Raw genomic sequence first — 15,851 nt, forward strand, 5'->3', positions numbered from 1 at the left:
GACATGCTAAATCACAGTTATGGATACCTCAGTAACTTTGCAGGCCTCATTTAGGAAGTAGAGGTGGTAAGTGATAACAGGAGAACTGATGCAGACAAAGTATAGAGCTATGATATATATAATTATACTTTTACACAAAGCCATCAAGTCCATTTTTGTTAAGGCCTTAAATTCAATATAACACAAACTACTCCAATAACCTACATGTATCAAAGACTACAGGTTGCCAACTTTGACTATTCTAGATACCACAAGCATCCAAAATCCTCAATTCAGTTTACACTGGGGCTGATACAACTTCAATTTGTCTTGAACTTTAAATATCAATACAAAAAGCCTTTAATCATAACATGGATTATTCACTATCGATAGTTTTCATTAACTTTTATATCAAGGCTACAAAATTATCAGCAGGCAGTTGGCCATTCTGCATTACATAAAAGCAAGCTGTGCAGTCCACACTTTTGCTGAGTGCTAAGTATAATCTTGTAAATTCTCACCGGCTGTGTTCCCTTTTCAAATGTGGAAGGCATATCTTTTATGTCTGAGAAGTCTGAAGCAAATGGTGCATAGTGGAACGGGTAGAACCATTTCCAGGAAGCACACCCCTGTAAATAGAATATATCTTTTTAAAACAACCCCTTTTTAAGATCTTTAAAATGGAACCAAATTACTCATGGTACAAAATCATTTATTTTTAGATTTTAACATGAGGACATCCGTTCTGAGCTATGGCTATAACATACAGAGACAAAATAGACAATTCTACATTTAAGCATTGTCTCCAAGCTAAAACACCCACAAGAATCTCGTACAAACTGCTAATGACTTTTTTTTGAAATGCTGAATAGCTTTCAAGGTGACTTGAAACTCCTTTCCTTGCACTATTTGCAAAAGAGTGCTGCAGCACACATCTTTAAAAAATTAAAATACAAGCACTCTTGATTAGCTTGGGATATTTGAGTAAAGTGGTGGATAATTTTAAAATGCATTAGCTAATAAACCTCCATTTGGAATCCACTGTAACACATACTTATATAAATAGAACTGAAGCAAAAATCTTACATACCTGATAATAATATTGAAGAACCCAACATAAACCTTCAACATACGATTCTACAACTTTTCTGCGGAATTTTTCATCAGAAGCATCAACATCAAACTTGTTTTTATAGTAACGTTGCTTCCAACCCTCTTCCCAAAGCCTGCAATATAAAAAAAATAAAATTTAGCCAACAAACCTTTCAGCAGAACAATTTAACACATCTTCAAAATACCTTTCTAGTTTCAATTGCTTTCCTTATTTTCAATTTATCCTCTCTTTACTTGATGAAGTGTGCTCTACCTACAATCCATTAAGCACCGGCAATCAATTAAAACATCTCATTTCACAGTCTACTCATTACAATAGTGTAACATTGCTATTTTCCAGAAAGTTTTTCCTGCATCTTGAAGCATTCTCAACTTTAAAACCAACTGATCCCCAATCAGGAAATGATGCTCAAGTCTACCAACTCATTTGACTTTAAACCCATATGACTACACCATTGCAGATTTAAATTCCCTCCATTAACACTGAAATTTTATTCAAAGTCCAAAGGGTTACCACCTCCACAATGTAAGAGAATCACTATGCGCACGTTCCACCTGTTACCCAGTGTACAAATGCTGTTTATAATTTGAAAAAGCCAGGGGTGAAATAATCAATTTCAAAAGATTTTAAAGATACAAGAGCCTAAAGACACACATCCAAGGATTCAGTAACAGTTCCTTGTCAACTGATTTCTGAACGGTCCATGAACCAGAAGCTTCGACGTAATTCCTTTCTGTTTTGCACTACTTATTTAATTTGTTATTTATAGCATTTTAAAATATCTTTGCATTGTTCTGCTACCACAAAGCAATAAATTTCACATCATACAAGACCAAGATAATAAAACCTATCCTGAATTCACAAATTTGGCATTGTATAAATTCACCAATATTGCTGAATCAGTGGGAGCCCTGGGCTTGTTTCCCTGCAACAAGATGGTCCCATCAAGAGGTGATGGGAGACAGCAATACTCGAAAGGGGCTCCTTAAGTCCAGTATATTCCGCAATTTAGTTTTCGTTGCATTCATTGCAGAAAAGCCCGCTTCGCAGAGATAGTATGTTGGAAAAGGAAGCAATGTTTTCAGTGCTTTCGTGGCTATCTCAGGATATTCAGCCTTGACTTTGATCCAGAATGCCAGCAGAGATGTTATGTCAAACATACTTTTCAGCCCACCGTCATTTGCAAGCTCGAGGTGTTGATCTTCTTCCCGCACTAACATGGATGATTCACTGGGGACATTCACAAATGGATCACGGACCCATTCTTTTGCACATCTTGGGTCATTTGCGGTTGGGAAGTAACACTCGAATTCTGTCAACAGCGAAGATAGGTGATCGCGCACCAGCTGTGAGAAGGACGGTGCAGCCTCAGTCTCTCCCAAAATCCCAGCTAATGTTGGCAATATGTCAAATATCCCCCTGTCCACTTACCATCCCCACAGTTCCAGTTTGGCTTTGAAAGCAGACACTTCATCTGCCAACTTGAAGACAGTTGTCATTCTCCCCTGAAGTGACAAATTGAGTTCACTGAGCAGGTTGAAGATGTCACACAGATAAGCGAGTTTTGCTATCCACTCCTCATCACTGAAGTGTGCTGCAAGTGGTAACTTTTTTCCTGAAAGAAATCCCTGTAGCAGCTCTCTTAACTCAAAAACCCTGTCCAGGGCTCTCCCCCTTGACAGCCACCTGACTTCAGTGTGGAAGAGAAAGTGTTTGTGCTCTGCATCCATTTCCTCGCAAAGCTGCTCAAACAGACGTGAGTTAAGGGCTTTTGCTTTGATGTGATTGATAATTTCAACGTCATCACTCAATACACTGCTAAGATCAGGTGACATGGTTCGGCTAGCCAGCATTTTCCTGTGTATGACACTGTGTGTAGACTGGCATTCAGGAGCAACCTCTGACTCGGGTAGTGAAACCAGACAGCTGTCCAGTCATAGCTGCAGCTCCGTCTGTGCATTTTCCAACACAGAATGACCAGTCCAGTTTACCTGACGTGTAGTCATTCAAAAACTTCAATAGTTCTGCCCCAGTTGTGTTAGTTGGCAGAGGCAGTGCACACAACATATCCTTGTGCACATCATCTTGAAATATATATCGTGCATAAACCAGCAGTATTGCTTTGTTGTCCACACTGGTAGGCTTGTCAACCTGGATAGCATACCATGGTGACTTATTAAGCCGTTCCAACAGCCGTGCTTCACTGTCCTCTGCTATGTCATCAATTCTCCTTGAATCTGTGGTAGCTGAAAGAGAAATCTGTGCCATCTTGTTAGCTGCAGTTTCTCCCAACAGTTCACAGCACATGTGCTCGCCACCAAGTACAACACTCTCAGAGCAGCAATATTTGTGGAGGTGGTGGCTCTCAGCACTTGCTTCTGTCCCGCTTGCTCACGTTCTTTCCGCTGAAAAAACTCAATGGATTTGTCTTTAAGTGCAGGGTGCTTGGACTCAAAGTGCCGAAGCAGTTTTGAGGGCTTCATTGCCTCATTAAACAGCTTGTCTCCACATATCACATACAGGGGGCTTGGAGTGTGTGAGTCACCAGTCGCATTAAAGCCGTATTTTATGTACGACTCGTCGTATTTTCTGTTGAAGGAACCTTTCTTTTTTTTTGCAGTCTCGGCCTCACTGTCTCTGCGTTATCATCATCGTTAGGCCTTCTAGGCCCCCTACCACCTCTTCCAAAGAAACTTTCAAGCAACATTTGCTTTTTACTCGTCGAGTAGTTGTAGGTTAATGACCGACTGACGACCTCGTGTGCATTCAAGTTCAACAGAGGGTATGACAGGGAATGAGGAAAGGTGCAGCTAACTCATAACGTTTCATACCGCCAAATCATATCGTTTCCTCATGGCCTGGTAGCACATGCTTTGCGGCACGGTGATTGGGGACCACTGACAGATCATAGTAACGATGAAGTTTTATATCTGGTAACAACTGATAAATAGCCACAGGCAGAAACTATTCCCTCAAAATCATACCTTGAACATTGCAGTAAATGAGACAGGAAATCAGGTAAAAATCTATTTCAGTTGTGTTCCCAATTCTTCATCACTACCATATTCATTTCTAATGCCAGGGAACAGGTACGGTCCCAGCTATTCGATTCCAACATCCTCTACCAGCTCTATTCTAACAACGAATAATAACTATATCTGCATGCAGCAGCCTTTCCTGCCTTTCCTGCGATGTTAGAGTGGTCTAAAAATAAAGACGAAAACATTTACCATCTCACTGGCCAGTCACACCCAGCAAAGCAGTACAGAGCAACTTGGACCCCTTTGCCATTCTTTCAAGTTAGGCATCCTTGCTAAGGAACTGGGTCCCTATTCCTGGAATGTAAATATACCCTTCCTCAGCAATGAGCTGATTATGATTCAGTTAACGTGGTCACATTTGTATCTGCTCACTGCCTCACCGGGGTGACAATGCAGCTATGCTCAGGAAAAAAGAAGACACTCTGAACAACTAATAGAAACACAGAAAACCTACATCACAATACAGGCCCTTCGGCCCACAAAGCTGTGCCGAACATATCCTTAACCTAGAACTTCTTAGGCTTACCCATAGCCCTCTATTTTTCTAAGCTCAATGTACCTATCCAGGAGTCTCTTAAAAGACCCTATCATTTCTGCCTCCACCACCGCCACCAGCAGTCCATTCCACGCACTCTCCACGTAAAAATATTTACCTGTGACATCTCCTCTGCACCTACTTCCAAGCAAATTAAAACTATGCCCGCTCATGCTAGCCATTTCAGCTCTGGGGAAAAAGCCTCTGACTATCCACATGATCAATGCCTCTCATTATCTTGTAGACCTCGATCAGGTCACCTCTCATCCTCCGTCGCTCCAAGGAGAAAAGACCAAGTTCACTCAACTTATTCTCATATAGCATGCTCCCCAACCCAGGCAACATCCTTGTAAATCTCCTCTGCACTCTCTCTATGGGTTTCCACATCCTTCTTGTAGTGAGGTGACCAGAATTGAGCACAGTACTCCAAGGGGGGTCTGACCAGGGTCCTATATAGCTGCAATATTACCCCTTGGCTCTTAAACTCAATTCCAGAGTTGGTGAAGGCCAATGCGCCATATGCCTTCTTAAACACAGAGTCAACCTGCGTAGCAGCTTTAAATGTCCTATGGACTCGGACCCCAAGATCCCTCTGATCCTCCACACAGCCAAGAGTCTTACCATTACCAGAGTAGGGGTCCCAGAACAGATCCCTGAGGCACACCATTGTTCACAGGCCTCCATGCAGAATATGACCCATCTACAAACACTCTTTGCCTTCTGTGGGCAAGCCAGTTCTGGATCCACAAAGCAATGTCCCCTTGGATCACATGCCTCTTAACTTTCTCAATAAGCCTTGCATGGGGTGCCTTATCAAATGCCTAGCTGAAATCCATATACATTACATCTACTGCTCTTCCTTCATCAATGTTTTTAGTCACATCCTCAAAAAAATTCAATCAGGCTTGTAAGGCATGATCTGCCCTTTACAAAGCCATGCTGACTCCTCCTAATCATATCATGTCTCTCCAAATGTTCATAAATCCTGTCTCTCAGGATCTTCTCCATCAACTTACCAACCACTGAAGTAAGGCTCACTGGCCTATAATTTCCTGGGCTATCTCTACTCCCTTTCTTGAATAATGGAACAAAATCCGCAACCCTCCAATCATCCAGAACCTGTCCTGTCCTCATCAATGATGCAAAGATCATTGCCAGAGTCTCAGTGATCTCCTCTCTCGCTTCCCACAGTAGACTGGGGCACATCCTGTCTGCTCCCGGTGACTTATCCCAACTTGATGCTTTCCAAAAGCTCCAGCACATCCTCTTCCTTAATAACTACATGCTCAAGCTTTTTGGTCTATTGCAAGTCATCCCTACAATCTCCAAGATCCTTTTCTACAGTGAATACTGAAGCAAAGCAATCACTAAGCACCCCTGCTATCTCCTCTGGCCCCATACACACTTTTCCACTGTCACATTTGATTGGTCCTATTCTCTCATGTCTTATCCTTTTGCTCTTCACATAATTGTAGAATGCCTTGGGGTTTTCCTTAATCCTGTCTGCCCAGGCCTTCTCAAGGCTCCTTCTGGTTCTCCTACTTTCTTAAGCTCCTTCCTACTAGCCTTACAATCTTATAGATCTCTATTGTTACCTAGTTTTTTTGAACCTTTCGTAAGCTCCTCTTTTCCTCTTGACTAGATTTACAACAGCCTTTGCACACCACGGTTCCTGTACCTTACCATCCTTTCCCTGTCTCACTGAAACTTACCTATGCAGAACCCCACACAATTATTCCCTGAACATTTGCAACATTTCTCCTGCACGTTTCCCTGAGAACATCTGTTTCCAATTTATGCTTCCGATTTCCTGCCTGATGGTTTCATATTTCCCCTTACTCCAATTGAACGGTTCCCTAACTTGTCTGTTCCTATCCCTCTCCAATGCTATGGTAAAGGAGATAGAACTGTGATCACTATTTCTAAAATGCTCTCCCACTGAGCGATCTGACACCTGACCAGGTTCACTTCCCAATACCAGATCAAGTACAGCCTCTCATCTGGCATGGCACAGGAAGTAATCCCGAGATTACTACCTTTGAGGTCCTGCTTCTCAACTTCCTTCCGAACTCCCTATAGTCTGCTTTCAGGACCTCCTCCCTTTTCCTCCCTATGTCGTTGGTACCAATATGTACCATGACCTCTGGCTGTTCTCCTTCCCATTTCAAGATATTGTGGACGCAATCAGAAACATCTCGGAACCTGGCACCTGGGAGGCAAACTACTATTTGCATTTACAGAATCGCTTATCTGACCCCCTAACTATAGAGTCCCCTATCACTGTTGCCATCCTCCATCCTCTTCATTTCCCTACCCTTCTGAACCACAGGGCCAGACTCTGTGCCAGAGACATGGCCACTGTTGCTTCCCCCAGGTAGGCCGTCTCCCCCAACAGTACTCAAACAGGAGTACTTATTGTTAAGGGGTACAGCCACAGGGGTGCTTTCCAGCATCTGCCTCTCCTGACTGTTATCCATTTATCTGTCTCCCCAGGCCAAGGAGTGACCTCCTCCCTCACCAGATGAAGGTCTTCGACCTGCATCTCCAGTTCCCTAATCATCTCATTTAAACAATGCACACAATCAAGTTCAAGTTCAGTTTACTGTCGTTCAACCATACACATGTATGTTGCCAAATGAAACAATGCTGCTCTGGACTAATGTGCACAACACAGTACATAACACGAACACAACACAAAGCAATATCACCACAAATAAATTAACAAATAATAAGGTGCATTTATAACACTACTGGTGCTTGTTAAGTGATAACACCTGGGTGGTGGCAGGGAGTGCAGAAGTCCTATGAGCTGGGGGAAGCAGGGTTCTTGTCCTAATGCTATGGTACCTCCTACTTGATAGTGGTGGGGGGGTTTGAAAGATTATTGGACGGATAAGAGTATTCATGGTCAATGCCAAGGACACAGCATATGTAGCCCTCTAGATAAATATCTCTGATGGGGCAGGAGTGGAGAAACAGACCCTGATGATCCTCTCAGCAGAATTAAACCAATCACCGGAAATAACATTTTATGCACATCTTCGACAAGCACTTTAGTCCGATTTCGTGAACATTTTGGTGCAATGAAGGAGTTCTTATTTCAGTAGTCCCTTCCATCCTGAATTCACACCAACAAGATCAGCAACTGCAATAGAATGCCATTATGCTGAACATTTCCTTCAGCTGTGAGCACATACCAAGGTGAACACGAAACCACAAATATGTGAAAGGAAAGCATGCTTCCTGATCAACCTCTCCAAACATTTGAGATTAATAATAATTTTTCTGAAACATAATTTATAGATTTTCAAAAACTGAATTTAAATTCACAAACTGGTTGAGTGGGATTTCAAAATGCACTCCAGGAACATAAGAAAAATGAGCATAATTAGGGCAAGCCTCAAGCCTGCATCATCATCAAGATCTGAGCCGAACTTTTAAATCACTCCATTTTCCTGTTATAGATAGTTCAAAAATTTATCAATCACAACTGTTTACAAGTGAAGAGATAAAGGAACCTATGACTTCTGAATCTGTGTATGGACAAGCCCTCACTGAAGAACTCATTTAGCCCAGGGGATTCACCACCTTTTTTTACGCCATGGACAAATGCCATTATCCAAGGGGTCTATGGACCCCAGGTTGGGAACCCCTGATTTAACCTATGGAAATATTCCTCCAGCCATAACCACAACTACATGCAGCAATACTGATATGTTTAAGATGTCAGTGGTGGAAAGGGTGAGCAGCTTCAAGTTTCTGGGTGTCAACATCTTAGAGGAACTATCCTGGGCCCAACACACTGATTGAACCACAAAGGCGGCATGGTTGTAACTCTACATCTGTAGAAATTTGTAAGAATATTGGTGACGTACTAAATTTCCACAAACTCCTAACAAAGTACAGTGGAGAGCATTCCTACTGGTTGCATCACAGTATGGTATGAAGGTTTCAATGCACAGGTTTATAAGAGGCTGCAGTTCCATCACAGATACAATCCACTACCTCCTTATCCCCCTGGACCATAGGTAACATCTTCATGAGCCAGAGACTCAAGGCGGCGGCATCTATCATTAATCAGAATCAGATTTAATATGATGTGAAATTTGTTAACTTTACGGCAACAGTACAATGCAGTACATAAAATATAGAGAAAAAATTGAGCTACATTAAGTATATATGTCTATTAAATAGTTAGGTTAAAATAAGTAGGGCAAAATAAAAGAAATAAGGAAGTAGTGAGGTAGTGTTCATGGGTTCAATGTCCATTTAGAAATCAGATGGCAGAGGGGAAGAAGCTGTTCCTGAATCACAGAGTATGTGCCTTCAGGCTTCTGTACTCCCTTCCCAACGGTATCAGTGTGAAGAGGGCATTTCTTGGGTGGTGGGAATCCTTAGTGATGAATGCCACCTTCCTAAGGCACCACTCTTTGAAGATGTCTTGGGACCTACAGAGGCTGGTACCCATGACAGAGCTGACTTTACAAGTTTCTGCAACTTATTTCAATCTTGCGCAGTAGCGCCCCCCCCGCCACCCGCCCCGCCACCGTCCCCCCAGCAGATGGTGATATGGCCTGTCAGAATGCTCTTCACGGTACACTTGTAGTTTGAGTGTTTTAGTTGACAAACCAAATCTTCTCAACTTCAAGTGAAATATAACTGCTGTCTTGCCTTCTTTATAGCTGCATCAATATGTTGCGCCCAGATTAGGTCCTCAGAGATACTGACACCCACAACGTTGAAACTGCTCACTCTCTCCACTTCTGATCCTTCTATGAGGATTGGTTCATATTCCTCTGTCTTACCCTTTCTTAAGTCCACTATCAGCTCTTTAGTCTTGCTGACACTGAGTGCAAGGTTGTTGCTGTGACACTACTCAACTAACTGATATACCTCACTCCTGTATGCCCTTTCATCACCATCTGAAATTCTGCCAACAATGGATGCACTATCAGCAAATTTATAGATGGCATTTGAGCTATGCCTAGCCACATAGTCATGGGTATAGAGACAGCAGAGCAGTGGGCTAAGCACACATACCTGTGGAACACCAGTGTTAACTGTCAGCAAGGTGAAGACGTTACTTCCAATCCGCACAGATTGTGGTCTTCCAGTTAGGAAGTCCATTTACAGAGGCCTAGGTTCTGTAGCTTTTCGATCAGGACTGTAGGAATGGTGGTGTTAAATGCTGAGATAGTCAATAAACAGCATCCTGACACAGGTATTTGCATTGTCCAGGTGACCCAAGGCTGCGTGGACAGCCAATGAGATCAGCTCATGCTGCTCTTCTTGGGCACTGGTATAACTGTCATCTTTTTGAAGTAGGTGAGAACTTCTGACTGCAGTAGAGATTGAAAATATCTTTGAGTACTCCTGCCAGTTGGTTGGCACAGGTTTTCAGAGCCTTACCTGGCCATGCTGATTTGTGAGGGTTCATTCACTTGAAAGACAGCCCGACATTTGCCATTCATGATGTTGGGTTTTGTTTTCTAGGAAACAACAGTCTGCAAACCCTGCCAGTGTTGACACGCATTAGATGTCGCCTCTAACCTCTCCCAGAATTGTTTCTTGGCTCTTGAAACAGCCCCTCACGAAACATAGCTGGTTTTGTTATACAGACTTAAATGCCACAGATCTAGCCCTCAGCAGACCATGAACCTGCTGGTTCATTCACGGTTTTTGCTTTTGGAATGTACAGTAAGTTTTTGTAGACACACACTCATCCAACAGGTTTTTAATGAAGTTGGTGACAACTGTGGCATACTCATCCAGGCTCGAAGATGACTCCCTGAACACAGAACAGTCCACTGAATTCAAAGCAGTCATGTAAGTGCTCCTATTCCTCCCTGGTCCATACCTTCTTAGTCCTCACTACTGGCAGTCTTCAATTTGCTTCCATTGGCCTTAAGCAGCGATTGATAGTTCAATCGCATTTAAACTTCATCACTGACTGCACACATTATAGATGCAGTTGTGGTTCTCAATTGCAATAGGCTAAATGAGAATATTTGATGTTTTCCTTAATTTTCAATGAGAGCTGCCATTCGGGTCGATGGTGATGTTTGTGCCCCGGAAATGATTTATTCAGGACCCTCACCATCCAGAACATGCCCTTTTGTGACCACCATTGAGCCATACTCAACAACTCAAAAATGGCTTTGTCCCCACCACCACTATATTTCTGAATGCTCCAAAAACACTACTTTGTTATTCTATTCGCTCTACACTATTTAGTTTTGTAATTTTGTTTTTGCACCGTACTGGTGCAGCAGAACAACGAATTTCATGCCATACAAGTCAATTATATTAAAAACGGTTGATTTTAGCAATGTTCTATCATTTCTTTTTTTGCCAAAGCAATGAAGCTTAAAAATACATGTGATTGAAAAGTAAGCAACCATGAGACAAAGCAATATTCTGAATGAACCGTTAAACCAAACCTCTTGGAAGCATTCAAGATTGAAGCAAATTTAATGAATACAGAATTTAATCTGTATTCTGCCCAAAGGCACAAGACAAAAAAAACTCAAGTATCACCTTGCTTCTGTTTTGTTCCAAACAGGACTTCAGTCACCATACCAAAAACCCAAATACAGTGCTAATACCTTTTACTTATGGTTATTTTTATTCAAACAGTAAAAATACTGAAGGAAGAAAAAATGCTTTCTCCTTGCTAACACAAAATGAAGCCTTAAAAACACATTTTTCACAATCCACATAAAAAACCTGTATTGCCTTGAATGTTCATGATACAATATTTAACTAGACAGTTAAGCTATGAGTTTTGTTTTACCAAAGCACAGGCATGTAAATCCAAGTCATTAAAGCTTTAAGAAAAAGGACCAAAGATATGCTAAGCTAATCCAGGCCTGAAAGCAGCGAACAAAACTTACTAGAATTATCTTCAAACAACTAATACCCAAGAAAAACATTAAAACAAGATGCAGTACAAAATCTGGGCACTTGAGTTGGGATTGCAGCTCTGTCTTACCTGTTCTAAACTAATTACTCAACACTGTCAGACAAGGCTTGGGTGTCAGTTTATAAACTCATCAGCCATCACAAATTCAAATATTTCCCTAAGAGCCAATTATTGAAGTTTTTATTTAAACCAGAATGCATACAAGATATAAATCAAGTTTTATACAGATACAGGGAAACATGATTTTTTTCCAGCATAGCAAATCCAGAAAGCCAGTGATGAAATTCACTGTGAAAATCAAAAGAAAATGCATACAGTGACTGAGGTAATGTTTCAGGGACAATGGTCTCCCATTTTCTTTTGTTGTTTATAGCAGGTTCAAGGAGAAATAACAAAGCTCTACAATTCTAACTGGACAAAAAAACAATTTGCATTGACATGTCATGACAGCTGGCTAATAAAAGCATTCAGACACCTTCACTCAACAGTACAACATCATTAACTCGGGATTATTTGAAGCTATGCATTGCTTAGAACTGTAGCAGATTTATTTTTTTTAAAAAATCACAAAATTATAATTACTTTGATGCAGGAATCCAAGTATAAAATAAGTCTTCAGTATAAATTGACAACACTTTTCTACTCACTACTTCGAGACAATTAGATAATTCTAAAAACATTACCATTTCCACAAGTAGAATTCAAATAATATTTAGCTTTAAAGTATTTATCTGCAGGACCAGTATAGATTTTGTAGTGCTAAGGTGATAATGCGGAAGAAATTAATACAACCAGTTAGCATCTATACATGTATTCAAATTATGTAATCATGTATGCATATGTTCACCTAATTTGCAATTTGATCTCAGTGGGAGAAGGAAGTTTTAATTGGACAACCTGCTTGCATACTAATCTCATACTCAAAATCAATGGCTCCAGTATCTCCAAATACTTTTCTCACCATTCTTGTCCTTTCCATATTAATTAACGCTCAACAAATGTAAAAGCAGTGATGAAGAGATTATGGCATTAGCAACTTCAAATTAAGTGATACTAATTAGTGTCTATTTTAGGAATATATTGAATAGCTGAACAAGACAACCATAAGATTAAACAAACCTGATATTATCTGGTGGTTCATCGTCATCATCATCATTATCCCCATTCTTCCTCTTCATTCCTAGTGGAAGTTGACTCCCATCTGAATTTGAACTGCTATTCTGTGCTTCAGTCTAGAAATTAAAATGGAAAGCAAATTTTAATAATTGCTTTACAAAAGAGAATTTCTAACTCAAACAAACAACAACTTAGAGTGGGATTTGCTGCAATGATGCTGGAGTTCTGTGCTACTCTCAGTAGAGCTGTGGCAGATCAGTCACTGCCACTACTGCTGTGCCACAAATGTTTAAGAAATCAAGAAATAAAAAGTACAGTAAAACAGTACAAAGCTCACAATCTAAAGGAAATCATTAGAATAGTGATCACACGACAAACAAGTCATATTGCTACTTTTTTTTGAATTAACAAATCTGGTGCTTCTAATGATTCATATACGTCATCATCCCTCAATTCTCTAAAGCTTCTTTTCATAAGATTGCAGTATTCTGTACTGAGAATTATTGCACCTGAATAGCAGAACTTGCATTAATTTTATGGATCTGTATAGTGCTTCAAAACACAGCAGATAGCAAAAGTAGACATCAACACAAAGTCAACACCACATACTTTGTAGCATTAAATGAGCTGGATGCAGACTAAAGCTACTGCTAGCAGCTACTATCCAAGGGCATCAAGTCAACTTTTTTTTCATTCAGTTAATCTCATTCAATGTCTGTAGTGAGATGCTGAAGATGTTCTATAGGTCAGTTGTGGAGAGCGCCCTCTTCTTTGTGGTGGCATGTTGGGGAGGAAGCATTAAGAAGAGGGACGCCTCACGTCTTAATAAGCTGGTAAGGAAGGCGGGCTCTGTCGTGGGCAAAGTACTGGAGAGTTTAACATCGGTAGCTGAGCGAAGGGCGCTGAGTAGGCTACGGTCAATTATGGAAAACTCTGAACATCCTCTACATAGCACCATCCAGAGACAGAGAAGCAGTTTCAGCGACAGGTTACTATCGATGCAATGCTCCTCAGACAGGATGAAGAGGTCAATACTCCCCAATGCCATTAGGCTTTACAATTCAACCGCCAGGACTTAAGAACTTTTTAAAAGCTATTATTAATGCTTTTTGAGATAGTGATTTAGATGCATATCATATTTTTTACTGAGTTAAGTATTGTATGTAATTAGTTTTGCTACAACAAGTGTATGGGACATTGGAAAAAAAAGATGAATTTCCCCATGGGGATGAATAAAGTATCTATCTATCTATCTAGTTTGAGTGCTAGTTCACTATTCTTCTAGGTCAGGGTTTCTCAACCAGGGTACCATGAAACCCCTAGGATTCTGTGAGGGGTCATGATAAAAAAAACCATCATTTTCGAACTTCGCTCAACGTGTGATTCCAGTGCTCGCAGTGGTGGATAGTGACTGAGCAGCTGTGTTAGCAATCCCAGCCCAGTATGGCAGTGAGCAGTTGGACCGTGTTTATTTGGTTAAGTCCATTCTAGGTTTTTGAGGCGAGATAGAGGAGACCTTTGATAATTGGTGAGCACTGTACTGCATGGAGGGGAGGTGGTGGTGAACAGTAGGCTGATGAGGAGCGTCAAGTACATTTCCCAGGCATTGAGTGGACTTGGCATTGAGCGCCCAAACTTGGTTGTGACATTAGCCTCTCCCTCCCAAATTACTCGCTCAACTTCCCCTTACGTTCCACTGACTGACATATGGGAGCAAACAAATTTTACCGGTGTAGTAGAAAATTGGAGGAAAATTTTCATTCTAAAGACAGTTCAATGTGGCAATTATTGAAGAGGAGGATTCTAAGCCTAGGCCTATGGTCAATTCTGATAAGATTAATGATGAAGAATTACAATTTTCCGATTCATTTCACTACACTAGTGCAACAATAGACAAAAAAAGTCCATCTTTACAATGAAAGCTACTTATCAATGGGTTTTTCTTGGACTGGTGATCCAAGTAAAAGGCTCAGGAAGTCAAGTCAATTCACTTTTTTTGTCATTTTGACCATAACTGCTGGTACAGTACATAGTAAAAAATGAGACACCGGTTTTCAGGAACCTTGGTGTTACATGACACAGTACAAAAACTAGACTGAATTACGTAAAAAAAAACAACACAGAGAAAGCTACACTAGACTACAGACCTACGCAGGACTGCATAAAGTGCACAAAAACAGTGCAGGCAGGAAGCAAGTTATTTAGTAGCAGACTTATTACCCAGAAAAAAGTCACATAGTTGGTGTGAACCTAATAATGCCAGCATGTTAAGTTATAGTCGGTAAAATGTTTGGCCAAGAAGCAGTATGAGAAATGGAAAAATATCTCAAGCAGTATGCTAAGTTGACATATTGATAACATGTCACATGACGCTGAAGAGGTTTTGTGTGATAAATCTGGGGGGAAAAAAACAACAGATTATCCAGGTTGATGAGTCAACAGATTTCACTAATGAATGTCATGTTGTAGCATTGGTAAGATTTGTAATGATAGTGAAGTTCAAGAATACTTTTTCTGTTGCACAGAACTGCCCGAAGCAAGCAAAGACCAAGATATATTTAACGTTTTGTCTTCATATCTGGACACAAAAGGTCTGTCTTGGAGGAACTGTGTTGGCATCTATACTGACGGTGCCCCATAAATGCTTGGCTCCATGAGAGGCTTTGACTTTTCATGTAAAAAAAAATCCTGACATTGTCACAACACACTGTTTTCTTCAGAGAGGTGCTGATGTAAAAAAAACTTTGAGATGAAATGAATAAAGCACTGAATGATGCTACAACAATGGTTAACTTTGTTAAACAAAGACCAGTCTACTCTCAAGAAATGTTTTAAAAACTGTGTGAAAACTTGGACAAATAGAGCACACTGATCTCCTGCTACATACAGAAATCTGGTGGCTGAGCAGAGGAAGTCTTCCCAAGAAGATGTTTGAGCTGAAAGGTGTACTTTCAAGAAAATAGTAGGCCGGATTTTGCCAAATGTTTAGAAGATGAAAAATGGCTGCAGAAACTACCCTACTTAGCAGACAATTTTCATCATATGAACCAGCTGAACAAGTTTCTGCAAGGCCTTGGAGAAAATGTTTTGAGTTTAAGTGACAAGGTTCTTGGATTTGAAAGGAAAGTGGAATCTTTGGAAAAA

At 40.7% G+C, this 15,851-nt stretch overlaps 1 protein-coding gene across 4 annotated transcripts in view; it reads right to left on the reverse strand.

The window, feature by feature from the left end:
* The window catches only part of xrn2 (5'-3' exoribonuclease 2), a 98,316-nt gene that overhangs the window by 37,587 nt on the left and 44,878 nt on the right, over nucleotides 1–15,851 (reverse strand). For all 4 annotated transcript variants that reach the window (XM_073051364.1, XM_073051368.1, XM_073051366.1 and 1 more), the window contains 3 exons: nucleotides 12,711–12,823; nucleotides 1,070–1,205; nucleotides 501–608 (listed from right to left, as the gene is read on the reverse strand). In XM_073051364.1, the coding sequence (XP_072907465.1) occupies nucleotides 501–608; nucleotides 1,070–1,205; nucleotides 12,711–12,823 (357 nt within the window). The remainder of the gene's footprint in view (nucleotides 1–500; nucleotides 609–1,069; nucleotides 1,206–12,710; nucleotides 12,824–15,851) is intronic.

The sequence above is a fragment of the Hemitrygon akajei genome, chromosome 7 (genome assembly GCF_048418815.1).
Source record: "Hemitrygon akajei chromosome 7, sHemAka1.3, whole genome shotgun sequence".
Lineage (NCBI taxonomy): Eukaryota > Metazoa > Chordata > Chondrichthyes > Myliobatiformes > Dasyatidae > Hemitrygon > Hemitrygon akajei.